The sequence below is a fragment of the Catharus ustulatus genome, chromosome 4, assembly GCF_009819885.2.
Source record: "Catharus ustulatus isolate bCatUst1 chromosome 4, bCatUst1.pri.v2, whole genome shotgun sequence".
Classification (NCBI taxonomy): domain Eukaryota; kingdom Metazoa; phylum Chordata; class Aves; order Passeriformes; family Turdidae; genus Catharus; species Catharus ustulatus.
This window is the reverse complement of record NC_046224.1, coordinates 59,471,279-59,490,769: the sequence shown is the minus strand read 5'-3', so window position 1 is coordinate 59,490,769 and position 19,491 is coordinate 59,471,279. Positions and strand designations below refer to the sequence as shown.

Below are 19,491 nucleotides of genomic sequence, written 5' to 3'. Positions count from 1 at the left end.
ATATGTTCAGGAAAGCATGACTTATACAAGTTTCAGTTTATGAGCTGTACCAGCAAACTTAAGAGGTTATTAATAAAATATTGAATAAAAAGAAAAGAGAAATTTGCATAATTGTATTGTCACTAATGGTGAGACATATCTTGTAGGATCCAGGTCAGTGATTATGGTATCTGTGTTGTTGAGTGCTGGGTGCTTTTTCCCCTAGATCATAGCAATGAAGGATGGAATGGTGCTTAGAGAAGGGACACTAAAGGATATCCAAAACAAGGATGTTGAGCTGTATGAGCACTGGAAAACTCTGATGAATCGCCAAGATCAAGAGTTGGAAAAGGTAAATAGGAGCATTTGGGCAAGGATGACTTTTCTGCAAAGAAATATTTGTAATTCAATTTCCCAAAAATCCAAACCATATCTGAAGCAAGTTTTCAACTTGACTTTGGGGCAAAACAACATAACCTGTAAGGAATTTTAGGGACTGGAATAGATTGTCCAGTAAGGGTGTGGTATATCCATCATGGATGGTTTGTAAGGACATCTTAGCCAAGAAAACCCTCGGAAATGTGGTGCACAACTGATCCTTTGGTGGGGCAAGGGTTGGACCCAGAAACTTCCTATGGTATCTCTTATCATTTTATTCTGTTACTGCCATGAACATTTAGGATTCTCTAAAGACTATTTTTGGCGTTTTTGCCATTCCAGAAGAGAATGAATGAAAAAATGGCAGAGAGAGTGGAAAAGAAATGGACAAAGCTGAATTATTTGAAATTTAAATTGATAAATACTGTGTTTTTCCATTCTGTGAGTTAAATGATCCACATAAAGTCTCTTTGAGATTACTGCAAGTACTACTACAATTGGTGAACAGCTAAGCTCTCAAATTTATAAAACCCATTATTAGTTAATAATAATAATGATAACCTAATTATTTCAGGATATGGAAGCTGACCAGACAACTCTTGAGAGAAAAACCCTTAGAAGGGCTATGTACCCCAGAGAATCCAAGTCACAGCTGGAAGATGAAGATGAAGGTTTGTTTTACAATTTCACCTTATTTAATACCATTTTTCTTTGCCTTTCCACTTTTAGAGCTGGCAGTTCTTAGCAGCAAAGTGTGACTCCATTGATGACACTTGGTAATAATAGTGCAAAGTCTAACATTTTGACCTGTTTACAGTAGGACTTGTTTAAAGGATTCTTCATCTATTTCCCTAAACATCTTACAGAGATAAGGGTGTATCAAAACAAATTAATTTCTTTGCTAACTCACAGTGCCTGGAGTTATTAAGGGATGAGATTGAAGTACCACATCAGATAAAATTGTAAAGAAAAAAAAATGAGGTAGCTGTCAAGAGCATGTCAACATTTCCCTTCCTCAAGTGCAGCCTGCAGGGCTGTGAGATATATATTCTTATTATCTGTGATTAAAAAAAATTAGATTTCATATTTCTACACCTCTGAAATATGTATTTTCCACAGCAGAACTCGTCCACCATTTGTATTTCAATAGAATGTGATCAATTAGCATTTTAGTACTTTGAACTTTTTCATGCAAACAGATGATGAAGAGTCTGGATGGAAAGGTTTGGAGGGTTTTCTAAAATCTTCCAAATTGCTCTGCTGACTGTATAATAAAAGCTGATGAATGGGTTGGGAAAGGCCTGGTCTCTGCTCTAAATAATAAGTAGTGAAGACTTGGTTTATAAGATTTTTTCTTAACAAAACTGTGACAAGATTGGCAAACTATAGAATTGTTAGAGGTACAGGGGAAGTCTTGTGAAAATATGTCTGAAGTGTTTGCTGAATTTTGACAAACTGAATTTTGACTTTAAAATTTAAATTCAAATCAGAAGAAAAAAGAATCCAACAAATCTGGTAAAACATGATATAGTTATTATTGAATCCAAGCTAACTTGATCAAATGTCTGAGTCACAGAGGAAGAAGAGGAAGAAGATGAAGATGATAACATGTCAACTGTCTTGAGGCTCAGGACAAAGATGCCATGGAAAACCTGCTGGAGATATCTAACCTCTGGAGGATTTTTCTTGCTCTTTCTGATGATTTTCTCCAAGCTGTTGAAACACTCAGTTATTGTGGCCATAGATTACTGGCTTGCTACATGGACATCCATAGACAATGCAAATGAAGCCAGGAATGCTGATGAAGATAAGAGCAAAGGGAAGGTGAGCCAGACCTTGGAGCCTGACAGGGAAAAAATGAATGAAAACCTGTTCTAAAGTAATTATTTGCTGTTCGTCTAGAAGTAGCTGGATTGAAATGATAGGTAGATTATTATACAAGATGGATGGATTCTTAATGTTAAAAGAAGGCAATTCAAATTTTATCAATCTTTTTGACCACTCAAAACTGAAACAGAAGCATCTTTGAGGGTAGAAAAATAATTGGCCTTTCAAAGTAAGGAGCCTTACACTAAACTTTTCCATTTGGATTTTACAACTGGCCTTCTAAGTCAATGACCCCACTTTCCTAAGTACTGGCTGTCAAGAAGTGTTCTGCCAGAAAAAAAAATAAAATGAAAGTCTTCAATTATACTGCTTAAGTACAGTCTGCTGATATCCTGTAAATTTGACTCAAGTACAGTATCCCAATGGAATCCACAATCCAATTGCTAGACTTTCAGAAGGCTTGGATGTGCTATAACCCTGGCAGATCAGTTTAGGATTTGCTCTGGGAATTTAATGATGCTTGAACTTAATGAAGTGGAACTTTCCAACATCTCTCAAATGCCTTAATTCTTGAGAGGTTCCACTCTGTTTCCCTAAGTTTCTTGGCTAACAATCCTTTGTATTTGTCCACATAATCAGTCTTCACAGTTCTAAGAGCTACCATTTCAAGGTCTTGAGGGGTAGAATAGAGTGAGGGATCTTAGAACTGTCAGAGCTTCTAATTATGTGGACTTAATGAATTTCAGTTCCATCATAGTTCTTTTATCTCCTGAAGAAGATATATAATTATGTAATACAAGAGATATGATATAGTAGCTGATGGGCACCAGGTATTTTGGGAACTTCTTAGCAGAAAGGAAAAATGGGTGCTTATTTCTAGAACTGATGTATTTGTTATTCCATCAGACTTATCATGTAGCTGTCTTCAGCATCCTCTCCGGAGCTGGGATTGTCCTTTGCCTCATCACATCCCTGACTGTGGAATGGATGGGCCTCACAGCAGCCAAGAACCTACACCACAATCTCCTCAACAAGATCATCCTTGGACCAATCAGGTACAGCAAAAATGATGTCTCTGAAAAGCTACATGGTCAAATCCTGTCTGCTTTGTAACTGCAAGGGTACTCCTGGGAAAATACTCTTGTGTTATATATACTTTCATATATATATACTCATATATATATATATAATATATACTCTTGTATATATACCTGTTTCCTCCAAGGCCTCTAAAAGGGAAAATAATTAGTGAGATAATAATGGGGGGAAAAGATTCCATGAGAGAACATGTGTTTTTTATCTGGCTGAAATGCTTCAGAAAGCTGGCACCCCTTCAGGGCTGGGGAGTGAAGGACAGCTCTGAGGGCAGTTCAGGCTCCAGGGCACCCAGCTCCAGCTCTGAGCAACGGCCATGGTGTCAAACCATGTGAACACCAAGGCTTCTTCTGTGCAGCCAGGGTCTCACAGGCAGCAGGATGGACAAAAGGGTGCCTCAATAACAAATAAATTTATCACAGTGCTTCCATGAAACATCTGAGGTTGGTGCCCATTAGAAGGAGGCTGAGCAGCAGCCAGGAACAGGCTGTGATCTTTGGAAGGGATCTTAAATCCTGATGGAGCGAAAAGGAAAGATCAGGACACATGACAGCAGTTTTTTGGAAGAGGAGACAAAATTTTTTCAGGGGAAGTGCCAAAAGAAGCATTTAGACAGTCAGGATGTAGATAAGATGATCTGGTATATTACTCATATTTATTGCTTGGTTTCAGGCAATGGCTGTACACAGCTCTGTGTTCTGTCTGATTGGAGTTGTAATCCAAAACTGGAATTCCTCGACAGGTTACTTTTTGGTTTTAATTTGTCTAATAGGTTCTTCGACATGACTCCGCTGGGGCTAATTCTAAATCGCTTCTCTGCTGATACAAATATCATTGATCAGGTAGATTTATCAATCTGTTCTGTTTTATTATCCTGACTTTACAAATTTTCATGTCACTTCTGAATAAGATGATGTACTAAAATTTTCAGTAGAGATAGGCATAGCAAAACTAGGCTCTGGGAATGATAATAGGGATGCTTGAAGTAAAAAATAGAAGCATTTGTAGTAATGAGGGCAGGAAACCATTAAAATAAGCATAGTGGGAGGTAGTGGCTCTTAATTTCTTCATATGCAGACTGGTTGATTCTATTGGAAGAGCTGGATTAAGAAAACATCAGCTTTTGGGCTTGAAACAGGAAACACAGTAGAAAATAAAAACTTTGAATATATGGGAGTAGGTGTGACAAATAAATGTTCCACCGTGGCTGGCAACACACATGAATTTAGAGCATTCAGGGGCTTTCACTATGTGCATTAAAATTTTTGCACGAACAATATTCCTGAATGTAAGGTTGATGGGAACATGGAATAAAAATCCATGAGACTCTGAAGCAGAGCATTCTACTTCTCTAAATGTCTGACCTATCAAGAACAATTTTATCTTTTTTGCCTGATATATAAATGAGGTGGAAATGGCTCCTATTTCCCATCTTTGAAACTCTGACCTTTAGAAAACAAAAACCTACTGACTCATTTTTTAACCCCTGTACTTTTGGCTAGGAAACCCATAGAAACAGAAAGAATATATAGAATATATAGAATATATAGAATATAGGAGAATATCAATGAATGCATAGTGGCATTATTCCACTTTTCCTATAGGAAAAGGTCTACAGTGATGCTACCAGGGATTTTTTTCCTCATGGATGTTTTTCATTTCCCTCTAGCACATCCCTCCCACGCTGGAGTCTCTGACCAGATCCACCTTGCTCTGCCTGTCAGCCATTGGGATGATCTCCTATGCCACTCCATGGTTCCTTGTGGCCCTTGTACCCTTGGGCATAGCATTTTATTTCATCCAGAAATACTTCAGGGTTGCTTCCAAGTATGTATTAAAGAACCATCCTGAAAGTTTCTTCCATGAAATATTGTACATAAAAACTGTGGTGGAATGTGAGGAGCCAAAAAAGGGGGAGATGGTTGTGGCATCCTGCTTTTGATCCTGAGGCATCAACTTGAGACATGCACTGGGGAATATTTGACAACTGACCCAGCTATAAATGGGGTAGTAACACCAACTGAATCGATTTTTTTGGCTCCAGAGTCAGATGAACATGAAATTTGTTAATCAGCTGAGCTTGCATCTAGTCAAAACTCCTCTTTGACATTTGAGGATTAGTAGAGGACAGAAAATAACTCCCTGGATTAGCATCAATCATGGCTTTTCCTTTATATTGGGAAAAAAGCTCCACAGGAAGTCATTTCCACTGTACAGCTTTTCATATTCAGGGTGGTTGGCAGGGTGTAGAGTACATTTTTTTCAGCAAAAAGAGAGTCCTACTTCTGGTAGTAAATTAATTCTATAATCTCATAAAATATCTTCAGCAAGCCATTTGAAGTTTTTTCTTAAATTCAAGCTATTAGTCTTTTGTTATCAGCCAGAATCTTTCAAGAAGATTTATTTATAAGAAAACCCTGTAATGAGAATTCACAAACCAGAAATGTTTAAATCTGAAATAATTTGCTTAACTTCTCTGAGATTTTTCAGAAACCTTGTTCTTGCCCCACCAAATCTCCAAACTGAAGCTGTGTGTGGCAGATCTCAAGGTGGCTGAAAAATCAGAAGACCTTTTCACTCTCAAGTTATTTTGTTAAATTAAACTCTTTTACATCACTTGAGATGTGCCTTGCATTCTTTTGATGGACAATAGAAATTAAAACATCCAATTTATTTCCCTAAAAATTAGTCTTGGGAAATGTGGGATGAAGGCATATCTTCAGTCAGTATTTGTAACTCACTTGCATGCAGTCCTTTGCAGGCATATAAGCCTCACTAATTTTTAGAAATGCAAATATTTACAGTATTTCTTGCAGCACTTTGACTCTTTGTTGTATTTTCCATTACATCTTTCAAAAACTTCTGTGTATTTTCCATCATAAATTCAAAAGATATTTATCATCAAAACATCAGCAGCAAATTCAGTTCTGCACACTACATCATTCAGCAACATTGAGCAGATGTTTCTCCTAGCCTATCTAATACAGTGTGCAAAATTAGTAGGATTTTTATAGCAAGTTTTAATCTCTAATGATCTGGACTTTCTTCTGTTTGTACAACTGGCTGCTATGCCAATGGCAGAGTGTTACAGAAAGATGTATTTTTTTTTTCTGTGGTTTGGAAAATGTTCCTCTTTTAAAAGACTGGAACTTTTTGGACTTAAATATTGTTGCTCCATGCAGGTCTTGGAAGTGCCATTGCTGAGTAATTAGGGAAATTTATCACTCATATAATATTTCTCTGTCAGTGCTGTCTTTGCTACAACCAATGTTAACAGCACAAAGAGAAGAACTGCTATGTTGTGGTACTTCCAGATATGGAAAATGAGGCCAGGTTTATGTGGAAATAAACTTTTTTTTTTTTGGTAGGGCAGCTGTTATGGTAAAATATATAAACATCCTGATACACAGACCATATTATATACCTCACCTTAGAGTAACAAATAACATGCCATAAAGTTTAAAATCAATGGTTTTGAATTTAAGTTAATTTTATTAATATATCAAAATCTGTGAGAATCAAAGGTAATTAGGATCTATCTAAAATAGACAGCAGGTCTTTATCCAGGAGAGACATGATAATGTCATTATCCCTGGGGGGCAAATAGAAGCTTAAAGTAACCAAAAGTAGATGAAGAGGGCAGAAGGGAGATTATTCAAAGGCTCCTATGGCAAAAAAGGAATGTTATATTCCCATGCCAGTGTCTTTCTGTATTATAGAAATATTATTTTGTGTGATCCTGAAAAGAATATGTGCAATACATAAATTCTTGTCTGCTGTGCAGCAACATTTTTGCAGACAGAAATGTTTACATTGTAATGGGCATCTGTTGTTTTTTGTACTCCCAGGGACCTCCAGGAACTTGATGACAGCACCCAACTCCCTCTGCTGTGCCACTTCTCTGAGACAGCTGAAGGCCTTACCACTATCAGAGCATTTGGGTAAAATCTGTAAAACAAATTATTAGAGGAAGGCTTGGGGGTCAGGCCAGCCTGTTCAGCTTCCTTGGAGCATTTCTGAGGGCAAACTGTTGAATTTGAAGAACTTTATTAAGCTATTTTGAAGAAAGAGAACAGATTTTCTTTTTCCTGTTGCTTTGCCATGCCTCTTAAACATTTTGCATGTTTTCAGTAACACAGAAATGAAAGATGATTACATTTTTAGGATATGATATTTAAACTTTTAATGAGTCTGTTTTAACCATGCCTTTAATCTGGACAGAATGGAGCTCTGTTTTGCCAAGCAGGCAGAGGCATTGCCCCTTCAAACCCTCTCCAAGTATCCCTGAATCAGTTCTGTGTCTAACTCACTTCCCAAGCAGGGAGACATCATTATAGCACTCTCCAATTGAAAGGCAGTGTGCAACTTAAGAGACTTTCCAAGAAAACTGCGTCAGAATAGAACTTGATCTTAATATTGCAAAACCTCCATCTGTTAATCAAAACTGAAAAATAAATTCTGTAAGATCCAGAGAGTTTTGCCAGCTTTCCATGCATATATTTTCCCTCTACTACATGAAATATAGGCCAAAATCTCCTATGTTCATTCCATTATGATTATGATTCCATCAAAGTGCCAGCTTGAGGTTTTTTCCTAGTAAGTGCACCTTGCACTCATTCTGCACTATGTAGAATTCCAAACCAGAGCAGATGCCACTGCAGTGCCATTTACACACTTATTTGATGAGCTAAAGGCTATTTCCTCACATCAAGCTAAGCTTTAGGAGTTCAGCTATTAGCACAGAGTGTTGCAGTAACACCTGTGAAAGAACAAGCAAAAACTTTGTTGTGATGAAGAGGTGTGAGCCGGTGGTCAACAGGAACTGTTTTAACTAGCTTTATCAACAGAATGATGTATTGAAACAGGAAGTCATCATTAGGGCCTGATGCTGATGTAATAGTACTTCTCAAGAGGTTCAGACAGGCCTTTCATCATCTGAGGAAGTTTATGGATTTAGGTTATAACCTGAAGTTAGAGCCTGAGGAAGATGAAGGAGCTTAGCACTTTCTGAGTGGTTCAACTCTTTTTCTGCCTCACAAAAAACCAAAAGGGCTTGGATGGCAGAGAGCAAAATGCAACCCAGTGGCACCACAACAATTGAGATTTTTTGGATTTCTGGTGCTAATCAAAGCCATTTCATTTCCCTGAGTGTGCTCCACTGCCCACCAAACCTGAAGTCTCCTGCATTTATTGTCTGCTAGCTTGTATTTACTGATGGTCCTGTTAGTCATTCTCTGCAGTTTGGGTTCAGCATGTTCCAGGGTAAAATTGAGCAGCTCCTCACATAACTTACTGCAAAGCTGTACAGTTGGATCAGGGAGCAATCTCAGTGACCTTTGCTGTTCGTCATCTGACGGGATAAAAGTCTGAAAGTGCCCAGAAGATGAGCTGAACGTGGATGAAAACACAGATTGAGCATGTCAGATTTTCCATTAGGAGAGGAGAAGTTTTGCTGCCAGGAAAGCAGATGAGCAGAGTAGTCAGTGCATCCTTGTTCCTCCCCACATCATTACTATTACCAGTTGTTCTGGGGAGGTTGCTTGTCATGTTTACAAGCTGTGCAGAGAGAAATAAAATATCAGGAGAAAATAGTAGGGCAAAAAAAGAGGAAGCTTCTGGAAGAACAGGCATTAAAGGTGCTTCACAGCAGGGCCCTGAGGCTTTGAAATGAAAGATAAAACAGTCACTGAGCTGCTGACTGAAGTTCAGCTGGTTTAATCAAGTGAAGTATTCACCAGACAATAGAATATGGAACAACAAAATGGTTTCCGTCTGACTGTGCAAGGCACCATGAATTTAATACATTTGCACCAACAGAGATTTCCCCCTTCCCTCTCCTCCCAAAGTGTACCTTGACCATTCAGCACTCTGACATCCTTGCACTGGTTTCTAAATGTGATGGGCATTGTGTGGGGGAGAGAGGAACAAGTGGCAGTGGAGGTAACACCACTCATTTTTTTTAAATTTAGAGGTGATCTATAGCTCTCCCTGATTGTAGTTTCCCAGTTGTTTAGGCAAAGTGTGATTGGCTGAGAAAACAGCTGAGCTGAGTAGCTGAAAGGTTTGATTTGCAGATCACTCTACATCCATGGGGGATGTCACCCCTGCTGAAGAGGCCTGCAGCTGGCCAGGTAACTTCTGAAATCAGATTTAAGCTGGCAGGTGAGCCCTCTGCCCTTGCTAGTGGCCTGTGAGGAGGAGATGAGGGGCCACAGCAGCACTCACCTGTGGCAGGAGTGGACTACAATCCACAGCTATAAAAAATGGATCAGCTCCAGGAAACAAAATCTGTCCCACAAACCTGGCATTGCAATCTCTTTGTGGGGACAGTCTCTGGTCCAAACCCTAGTCCAACAGAATTGCTTGTCAAACAAATCCCTCCCCACTCCACATGTCGCTCTGGCAGCAGATACACGTTCTTAGGGAGGAGCTTTTAACCCGAGCTTCGGCAAAAACAGAAGGACAAAAGGGTTTGGGCTGGGGAGAGAGAAGGCAGAGCAGAGTTAATGCTTCACCCTTTTGTGTGTGAGTGCGTAATGTGTTGTAATGTAACAACTTTGGTCTCGCAGGCATGAATCCAGATTTAAACAACGTATGCTGGAGCTGACGGACACGAACAACATTGCCTACTTATTTCTGTCAGCTGCCAACAGATGGCTGGAGGTCAGGACGGTACGTTCAGTTTTGTTCCAGCTATGGTTTTGAAACCTTGGAAGCAAACAGAGACTTTGCCTGATGCAGAGAAGATAATAATGAGTATTAATCTCACGAGGAGATTATACACAGAGTTCCTTAAAATAGATCAGGATTGTTATGTTAAACCCAGAGGTTTTTTCAGCTTTCTTGGCCAGGAGTAAGAAAATACAAGTCTGCCTCATCTTCTGCTGCTGTGCTGTCTAGTGTCTGAAGGGAGTGCAAGAACAAACATTTACATAACTTCAAACAAGACTTTCTCTACTACTGTGCAGCATCCACAGACCTGCTACAGCAGGAACTGCTTTCAAGGCAGAATGTGGCTTTTCAGTGGCATTGTGAACTGTGCCATCCTTCTTCCAGGGTTGTTTTAGGCACACTGATCTTCCAGGTCTTGAAGTACCTCTCCAGCAGCAGGTTTGATCCCACAGCTGTAAGCTAAACCCTTTCAGGGCCATTCTGTTGGTGGTTTTATTGTTTGATATCAGGAAAGATAGCAGAACTAGATTCCAGAAAGAAAATAGTAGCAGGGCACAATGCAGCCACTGACAGTGACATAGGCTCCTGGGTTTTGTGGGGAGCTCTCTATGAGGGATTTCCTGATCTGCTAGGCAAGAAGAAGAAAGCAAAGTAACTGAGATTCCCTTATTCATCTGAAACATAAAGAGCAGTGAATAAACAGAGAAGTGGCCTGATTCTGCTGGACATAAATAGCAACAGTCATGATTAATCCTCACATCAAAGGCTGTATACTCACCGTCTTTACCTTTGGAGCAACAAAGTTATTCTCTATTTTTTATGATGGCAATGCTTTCCCTTGTGCTTGAAGCTTTCACTTCTTACAGCATCCAAGATCAGCTGAAATTGCTTCCAAATATAAGACAGATAAATAACAGAGCAACAGCCAATCCTGGAAGAAGCCTGTTAATGTCTCACAGTCTTAGACTTGCTTACATGCAGAATAAATTTGCTCCAAGAATACACCTCACCTGATCAGAACATTAGCAAGGATGTGGTCTTGCCAAGGAATAGTTAGTTCATCTATCTCTGCCTAATTGCACAGTGGTACTAAAATCACAAAAAAGTTTGTGGGATTTAATAGCAGCTGTTAAGTCCTGTCCTAGCTGAAGTTGGAAACTCAAGACCATTATGCTCCATAGGTGTGAGTCACAGAATCCCAGAATCACAGAATGATTTGGGTTGGGAGGGACCTTAAAGCCCATCCAGTTCCACTCCCTGCCAGAAGCAGGGACACCTTTCACTATGCTAGGCTGCTCAGAGCCCCATCCAACCTGGCCTTCCAGGGATGTAGCAACCACAGCTTCCCCGGCAGCCTGTGCCAGGGCCTCACCACCCTCACAGGGAAGAATTTCTTCCTCATAGTCAATCTAACTCCCCCCCCTTTTTCAGTTTGAGTCTATTCCCCCGTAAATTTTGAGTCTGTATTCTGCTCATCAGCACATTTTTTAGACAGATGAAATAGGCAGCCCTCATTTCAAATCTCAGAAGGAAGATTCGTGACAGGAGGAGCAAAATGAACGGAAAATGTGATCCAAAGTAAATGTAATGCAGGCAGCAGTGGGACAGTGGGAATACCAACCATATCCCATTAATCAACACCTTGACTCCATGAAATGACATGTAAACATCATGAAAAGCCTGAGGTAAACATCAACAAAATGGATTCCAGCTCCTGTAAAGCTTCTGCCAATAAAACATGTGCATGACCTGTATGAATTCTACCAAAAACCTTCCTGGTCTTTGTGAAGTCTATGATACTTCCTTTTTTGAGAAGCCAAACCCGTATTTGAGAAGACCTGAAGGAGAATGGAGAGAGTGGAATTGATTTGTTTTAATGGTAGGAATTAGAGGTGTCACTGTTATATCCTTCTCATGATTTTTTTTTTTTTAATATGTGTATTAGATTCTTTGATCCTTGCTCTTTTTAGGGTGGCCACCATGGGATGCCCTAGCCCAAATGAATTTGGAATTTGCAGCAACTGCTGGCCTGTTTCACTAGTGTTCAGCAAGCTGCTTTGAGTATTTCAGGTTGGACATCTCAACCATGACCTCTTCCAAGGGAAAAAACCAAACCAAAATTAATGGCTAGCTGTCATAATACAAATAATCCTTGGTAAAGCAGAACTGCTCAACAGGTAAAGAAATGTTCTGTTCGCTGCATTTTTTCCCCTTTTTTGTCCTCTCTCATTCCAGGATTACCTGGGTGCTTGTATTGTCCTGACTGCTGCTGTCACTTCCATCACTGAAGGGCCACACTCGGGGTTTGTGGGGCTGGGTCTCCTGTATGCTCTGACGGTACGTGCCAAGGCCAGGTCTAAGAACTTCCAGACTAACACATTAATGTTATAATAGTTGTATGTGTGCATGGTCATCTCCCGGCTTTCTTAATCTTGAAAAAAAGAATCATGCAAATAATGGACTTGAGCCAAAGTTGAGGAGTTCAGGGCAACTTGGACTTGCTTCAGGTTTTATGAGCCAATTAAAAAAACACAACCATTCCCAGGCCCTGCGTGCTCCCAAGCAGAGTAGGAAAATTAAAAATGCGTAAGAGGACCTGCTGTGCACTCTGTTTTGTACAACACAGCACTGGTTCCACCTCTACATGGCAAAACCTGCCAGGAAATACAGATTGTTATCATCTGGGTAATCTTAAACCAAAGACCAAATAAAATAATTGCCAAAGAAACAGAATTATTGGTTTTGTCCTTGAAGGGAAATTATTGAGATGATTAAGATTGTCTATGCAATTATGAATGGATTTGGGGATTGGGACCTTTGTGGGCATGGTTCATCATGCCAGGTAGCAGTAGGAATGCAGAGGAGATGGACTTTTTGATGACAAGGTTGTGGTGGCCCAGTAGCTGGTCCATTTTGCCACTGTCATTAGCAGTGAGGAGAAGGAACAGTATTTTAGTGTACCTGGCTGCAGGAGAGGCTGAGTGTTCATCATGAGCACAGAGTGAATCACTGCAGACAGCAGAAGTATTCATGAATTAACCAGGAGACAAAGTATTACTGAATGAGCCATGAGAGTGGGGACAAAGATAGGATGGTAGTGGCAGGAAGAACTTTTGAAACCATGGCTGGCATGGCAAAAATCTGTCTGCTTTGAAGCACTGGTATGAGGAAGAGATAAAGGTGTGGGTCTAACCCTGAGATCTGGCTGTGCACATGAATGGCTTTGCTGGTGAGCCCATGGCTACAACAGAAAGTCCTCAGCAGCTGCCTTAGGGTGACCTTAGATCCCCCTCCATGCTGCTGTTGCAACAGTGTGAGAATCTGTCAACAACTGAGAATCAGTCCCAGGGCTTCAGCTTCACTCTGAAAACATTCCTGGTAATGCTGCTTCATTAGCAGGGATCTGGAAGCACCAGGATGTCTGCATCATCCTGGGCTTCTTTGTTTTTAGCCTCTATTTGCAAACAGTTCATTTGTGTGAAATAGGCACATGCTGAAGTCTGGCACAACAGGTGAAGAACAGCTGTAGGCACCAAGTGATCACCTGTCTCTCTCCTGCCCCACAATAACCCTGATGAACTTTTGAAGGCAGCTGGATCATCACCTGTGTCCCCTGACATAGCTGGTTTTTTTCATAATTACTCTTTGAAGCTAGGAGAGGGCTGATATTTGAACCTGGATGAGAGCAAACTGTTTGTACTGAGATTACGTTTACAGTGGATATCCTGAGCTTATTCTCTCCTCTTCTAAAAACACTGCCAAGTCCTTTGCACAACTGTGATGAAGCCTGAGGTAGTGGGCAGAGCTTTTTGGGTACCAGGCTGTGTTACCAAATCTGCCAGATCTAGGATAGCAGCCTGCCACTGCAAGTAGCAGTTCCACAGTGTGTTGCTTATCTGCAAACTTTCCCATTTCTCCAACTTCCTAACTCAAAAGCTGGACATCAAGTCAGCAGGCTTCTCAACAAAGAGGAGAGGATCCCACATCAGGAACTCTCTCTTAAGGACAAAGCAAGTTGCCAAATCCTGCAGATTAACAACAATTTTTGCTGAGTATCAGTGAAAATTATTTTCTGTTTGCTTATTACATCAGTATTATGTTAGTAGTAAAGAAGTGAGACTGGGTGATTTATTCTCAATCAAGTCCTTATTTGGGACTCACCAAAAAAATGGCAAAGCCTTTCTCTGAATATGTTTGTGCATAGGATATTTTTATTTTTAAGTTTCTAAAACTTCATTCAGGTGCATAAAATATCTCAAGTTTTAAAATTTCTTAGCAATCAACTCTTTCTAAGAAGATCAGTTCTTTTCTACAGAAGCACCTAAATACAGACTTAGGAAACAGATTTACAATTTTCAGCCTTAAATAGTAAGACCTGCCTAGAAAAGAGTTTGTCTAAGATACTGAGTATTGTTAGAGGACTAATAATCAAGAATTATCTACTAAAAGTAATACCTTTACTATTGATTCAACTGTTGATCAATTCTTTTTCATTACAAATGAGAATAAAAACCAGGAAAGAAATATTGCTGAATTGATAACACATTTTTTTGCCTCATATATTTCTGTGCTAAAAACTTCTCATATTTTCCACAGAGAGAAATGGATTATCTAAATATGCAGAAATGAAATTATCATAAAATGTTTTCAATATATTTGCAAATAGTGAACTTTCTTAATTTTTAGTTGCAGTCTTTGAAAGATTAGGATATGCATAATAGAAACTATTACCAAGCAGCACTTTCAATTTTGATGCTTTTCTGTGTTTCTTTCAGCACTGGTTATTAGATGCTGAAAACAAGAGATTCCCTCAATCAGTCAAAGTTTAGGTATAAGTTTTCCATACTTCTCCTTCAAAAAATAAGGATGAGAATACCAAGCACCAAGTTGCTGTCTTAGGGCTAATTATGTTGGAGTATGACTGGCTTCTTATGGATTTGATGCTGTTCCACTGAGTCTTGAACTGCTGTAATGCTAAAAAGAGAACCACTATGCTGAGTCAGGATTTTCAGAAATGTATTCAACCTTTATTTCCAAACGGGTAGATGAACAGAAAGAAGGCTGAACCCTGTCCTTGTTTTCATTTTGTGGTACAGATAACCAACTACCTGAACTGGGTAGTGAGGAATCTGGCTGATCTGGAAGTGCAGATGGGTGCAGTAAAAAAAGTACACAGCTTCCTGAACATGGAGTCGGAGAACTATGAAGGCTACCTGGGTATTGCTCTTAATCTTTTTGGGGTTTTACATGGTAATGTGAAAGAATGGTGGGCTTGGTCATGAAAAATGTACACACCTCTCGGGCCAAAATCTGTTTTCACTGAGGTGTAGAAACTGGCACTGGTGTGAATGACAAGGACAGCTAAAAGAAGCTATGAAAATATGTTGCTCATGTTAGTCAACATGAAAAAAATCCTATCAAATGCTGGGGAGGCAGAGCAGGACCCTGTAGTGCAATCAAAAATACGGCAGTTGTAGACGAGAAGAGTAAAACATCCATGTAAGTTATTTAGAAAACAAAAATAAAGATAAAAATTAGAAATGTCACATGCTTCAAAATCTCTGATCTTTCTAGCAGATGTGGACTAAAGATAGGCCCACATTGCCAAGCAGACCTCAGCAGCTCTTCTCTGAGCTGCACATTGGAATTTGTGCTCCACACACTTCAAATTGGCTTTGATTGCTACTTTAGAAGTGGTTGAAGTACAAGAAAAAGTGCTCATAGGTCAAGAAGCTTCCCTGGAAAGCCCAGCTCCTTAGTCCAGAGACAAAACCTGCTGTGTATTTGCTAATCAGGATGAAACACGAGCTGTGATAATGTCAACAGCTCATGCTGTGTGGCAGTAACAACTTCCTTCCTCAAGCTGCCCTTCCTGTGCCGGCCACTGACCCAGGGCCGTGCTAATGCTGCCCTGACACTGCGTTCTCTGCTCCTTCAGCTTCTCCCTGTTACAGTGCCAAGAGATGCTTTAGTATCTGCCCTCTCTCCCTGTGTGTGGAGATCTGGAAGCCAAGTGCCTGCCAGGCAGTTCCCAGCTCAGGCTGCCCTTGGCAGGGAACTGGAGCTTCATTTCTCCAGTGGCTTAAAGGAAGGTGCCCCAGAAGGAGAGAGGGGGAAAGGGGACTCTTGTGAAGGGTGAAGCTCTGGCAGCACTCATTTCTGTTTGTTTTTTTGTAACTATTTCAGATCCCTCTCAAGTCCCCAAAGACTGGCCCAAGGAGGGGGAAATCAAGATTGAAAACTTGTGTGTTCGCTATGAAAACAACCTGAAGCCTGTTCTGAAGCATGTGAAGGCCTATATCAAACCAGGACAAAAGGTGCCCTGTCAAGCAATTGCTCATCATCCTCATTTTAGTCCAGATCCTTGGTTACTGTGTTTTCCTTTCTAAAGTGGCAGAAGAACACGATTAACAGCTTGTAGTGGCAGATATATGCATTTACAATCCTCTCTAAGGTCCCTGGGCACAGATCAAGAACTTACAGATAAAAACTTATTCTTGGCTGGGATCAATTTTTCTTCTGAATGTCTCGTGTCTTTCCAAGTTCATCTTCCTTGCATAAGAGTGAGCTTAGATGGCAGATAAATTAGCGGGACACCAGAGTGAACTGTGTAAAAACAATGCAGTATCTCACATTTCAGCACAGAGTGTCATTGGCATCTAGGCCAAAATGCTGAAATGCTCCTTGGACAAGTCCTTGTGATGAGGGGCAGAAAAGGGGAGTGTGATTGCAGTGCTGTTTTGTGTTTTCCCTGGTGTGAAACCTGCCATTGGGAAGGACCTTTCTACTCACCAGTAACACAATCCAGTGCAGCTTTCCTAAAAGAACTGCAAGTGTAAGTAAGGAGTAAGGAGTATGTGAGTAAGAGAGTACTCTGGAGTAAGTGACATCCTCCATTTCTTGCAGGTTGGGATCTGTGGTCGCACTGGCAGTGGCAAGTCCTCTCTGTCCTTGGCGTTCTTCAGAATGGTGGATATTTTTGATGGTCAGTTTTCCCTGGAATATGTTGTCACTCCTCACCTGATCCCCCCTTATTTCCTCAGAAGAAGTGAGGAGCCTTTTTGATAGTTTATAACCTGGTTCTCTGGCTCAGAAGATATTTGATTAGAAGTATTATACCTGATCCTTCAAAGTACAAAGTGCCCTATTTTGAATAGCACTTGGTTCTTCCAGGAAATGTTGTGCACAGATGATATTTCTAGTGTTTTGGTTTTTGGTTTTTTTTTTTTTAATTTGTATATGGTCTGACAAAACATGCAATTTTTGAGACAGGACAAAAAAAATGTAACTCTCTGGAGTGTCTAAATGTTTCCCTAAAGAATAACTGCATTAACTTGTTATAGCTGTCAAAATATTAGCAGAGTAGAAACTAGAACTCAACAAGTCCATTCCCTTGATTTTTTTTATTTTATTGTGCTTTCCCACAACTGCAGCAGAATCTGACTTAAGGGCTGGAAAAATGTTGCTATGTTTTCACTCCTGCAACATTTAGCTGTCCCAGCTAATTGACATGAACTGCTTTTCAGCATTTATAATACAGATACATGTGTGCTGTTGAGGGAATATAGAAAACTACTACAAAGTCATCTTTTTGTTTCAAGGATTTCTAAGTTTCTAATTTAGCCATTGTGCATAGAATGTTTGCTAGGGAAAGCCCAGTAGGATGTGGGAGGATAATTCAATCTGATGCAGTTAATATTTGCTTTTGTTGTGGTTCTGTGCCTGTATGTATCTATGGTCACAGGCTTCTGATTCATGACCATGATTCCTGGATAGAAAAATATTGCAAAGAAATAATAACCATGCTTATGGCCAGCTTGAAGTTTCCTTCTACTTAAAGTCTTCTTTCTGTATATTTTCTTTGTCTGCTTCTCCTGTATCCTTGATTTTTCCCAATGGGAATGTCTAAGCCTCTTCTAATCAAGCTCTGTTTATTCTTTCTGCACATCCCTCTCCCAGCTGTACCCATATTTGTCCTCCATGCTGATCCACTTCTGGGTGGGGTCCTGACTCTGATAAAAGTTACATAATAAGATTTTTAATAACTTTACTAGAGCCAAAATTTCATTTATGTTGTTCCTTAGGTCTTCGTTATCGCCTTAAATTTGTATCAGTCACATTTTATTTCCCTACTTTTGCTTTGTTCTTTAGTGCTTCCCTTCTTTTGCCTATTGATCAAACTCTCATTTCTCTTGTGTCTTGCTTGATCACTCCTCAATTCTTTCTCAAACTTACAAACAAATTATTTCTCTCAAACTTACTTTTTGATCTTCTCATCTCCTCTTTTCTTTTCCTTGAGCACCCTGGCTTCTATCAAATATGCATTTCCCTATTCCCCAGGCATGCCATATTAATTTTTCCCTCCTTATTCTACCTCATCTTCTGCTAACCCACTCTAATGTCCTTGTTTGTGAAGAAAAAGAATTGCTTAAGTCTATGCAACCAACAGTGTCTCAAGCAGAAGTCCCATAACCTGAATTGGAATTTCTTGAACTGTGAAAATAACTGGACTTTGGACCTTACAGATAAAATCTTGATTCTTCTGGCCATATAATAAAAGCATAAAACTACAATAACAGAAGTAGTCCAGCTAGGGGGCTGATGAGATCTTCCACTGGAACAGGGTCACAGAGAACAACCTGCAAAATGCAGTATCATGTCAATGGGAATGACAGAAGGGACACATGTACAAAGTTCTGAATATCCATGTGCCTGCCAGTTCAAGGTTAAGTTCTCACTGTTGGGAGAGAGAACTGATGAAATTAATGTCAGGTACATCCCAGAGAGGAGTGCAGCTGTCTAGTGAATCAATCCACCTGAAAACTGCAGAAATGCCTGATGGAAATAGCCCTTACCATATCCTCATTCACTCTGCCCTGGCCCATTCCTTCCCTGTAACCTCCAACCCCCCGTATACATGCATCTATTATGAAAAAGAAATTATGACCCCTTCTCAAGGGAAATATCTTCAGCAACTCTTGAATTCAAGGGGAACAAAGAAAGGCACAGCAACATCAGTTGCTCTTGTTCTTGCTCAGTTTGGCTGTATTTGACCCAAAATAAATTATCCTTCTGGTGCTATCATTAGTCACATAGAAGGGAAGACATGTAATATTCCTTAAGGGAGGGTGGGGGGAAGAAAAAGGAAAAGAGCAAGGTGGCAGTGTCACTGGCTTTTATGACATCCCTGGCTTGTGTTATTAGATACATTCACCTTCCCCATGTGTCTGACAGTGCTGAGAGCTCACAGTGTCCCATTATCCAGAGATCAGCCCCAGAGGGGCTGTTCCATCTTCCCACCTGCTACCTGTGGATCATGTGCAATTCCCTCACGTGTTCTGTGTGTTGTTTGACACAGGGAGGATAGTGATTGATGGGATAGACATCAGCAAGCTGCCTCTGCACACGCTCCGCTCGCGACTCTCCATCATTCTCCAGGACCCAATCCTGTTCAGTGGCTCCATCCGGTAGGTGTATGCCATCAGGGGGTGGCAGGCAGCATTGCACAGCCTGCCTGTCATGGCAGCTGTGGGACAGGAC

The 19,491-nt window shown here is 40.3% G+C and overlaps 1 protein-coding gene across 4 annotated transcripts in view; it reads left to right on the top strand.

Moving 5' to 3' along the window:
* Positions 1-19,491, top strand: part of ABCC9 (ATP binding cassette subfamily C member 9) — a 71,935-nt gene that overhangs the window by 47,379 nt on the left and 5,065 nt on the right. For all 4 annotated transcript variants that reach the window (XM_033057121.2, XM_033057123.2, XM_033057125.2 and 1 more), the window contains 13 exons: positions 206-331; positions 932-1,028; positions 1,934-2,181; positions 3,091-3,239; positions 4,052-4,121; positions 4,949-5,106; positions 7,128-7,220; positions 9,849-9,951; positions 12,187-12,288; positions 15,048-15,168; positions 16,138-16,268; positions 16,858-16,936; positions 19,310-19,418. In XM_033057121.2, coding sequence (XP_032913012.1) covers positions 206-331; positions 932-1,028; positions 1,934-2,181; positions 3,091-3,239; positions 4,052-4,121; positions 4,949-5,106; positions 7,128-7,220; positions 9,849-9,951; positions 12,187-12,288; positions 15,048-15,168; positions 16,138-16,268; positions 16,858-16,936; positions 19,310-19,418 — 1,586 coding nt within the window. The remainder of the gene's footprint in view (positions 1-205; positions 332-931; positions 1,029-1,933; positions 2,182-3,090; positions 3,240-4,051; positions 4,122-4,948; positions 5,107-7,127; positions 7,221-9,848; positions 9,952-12,186; positions 12,289-15,047; positions 15,169-16,137; positions 16,269-16,857; positions 16,937-19,309; positions 19,419-19,491) is intronic.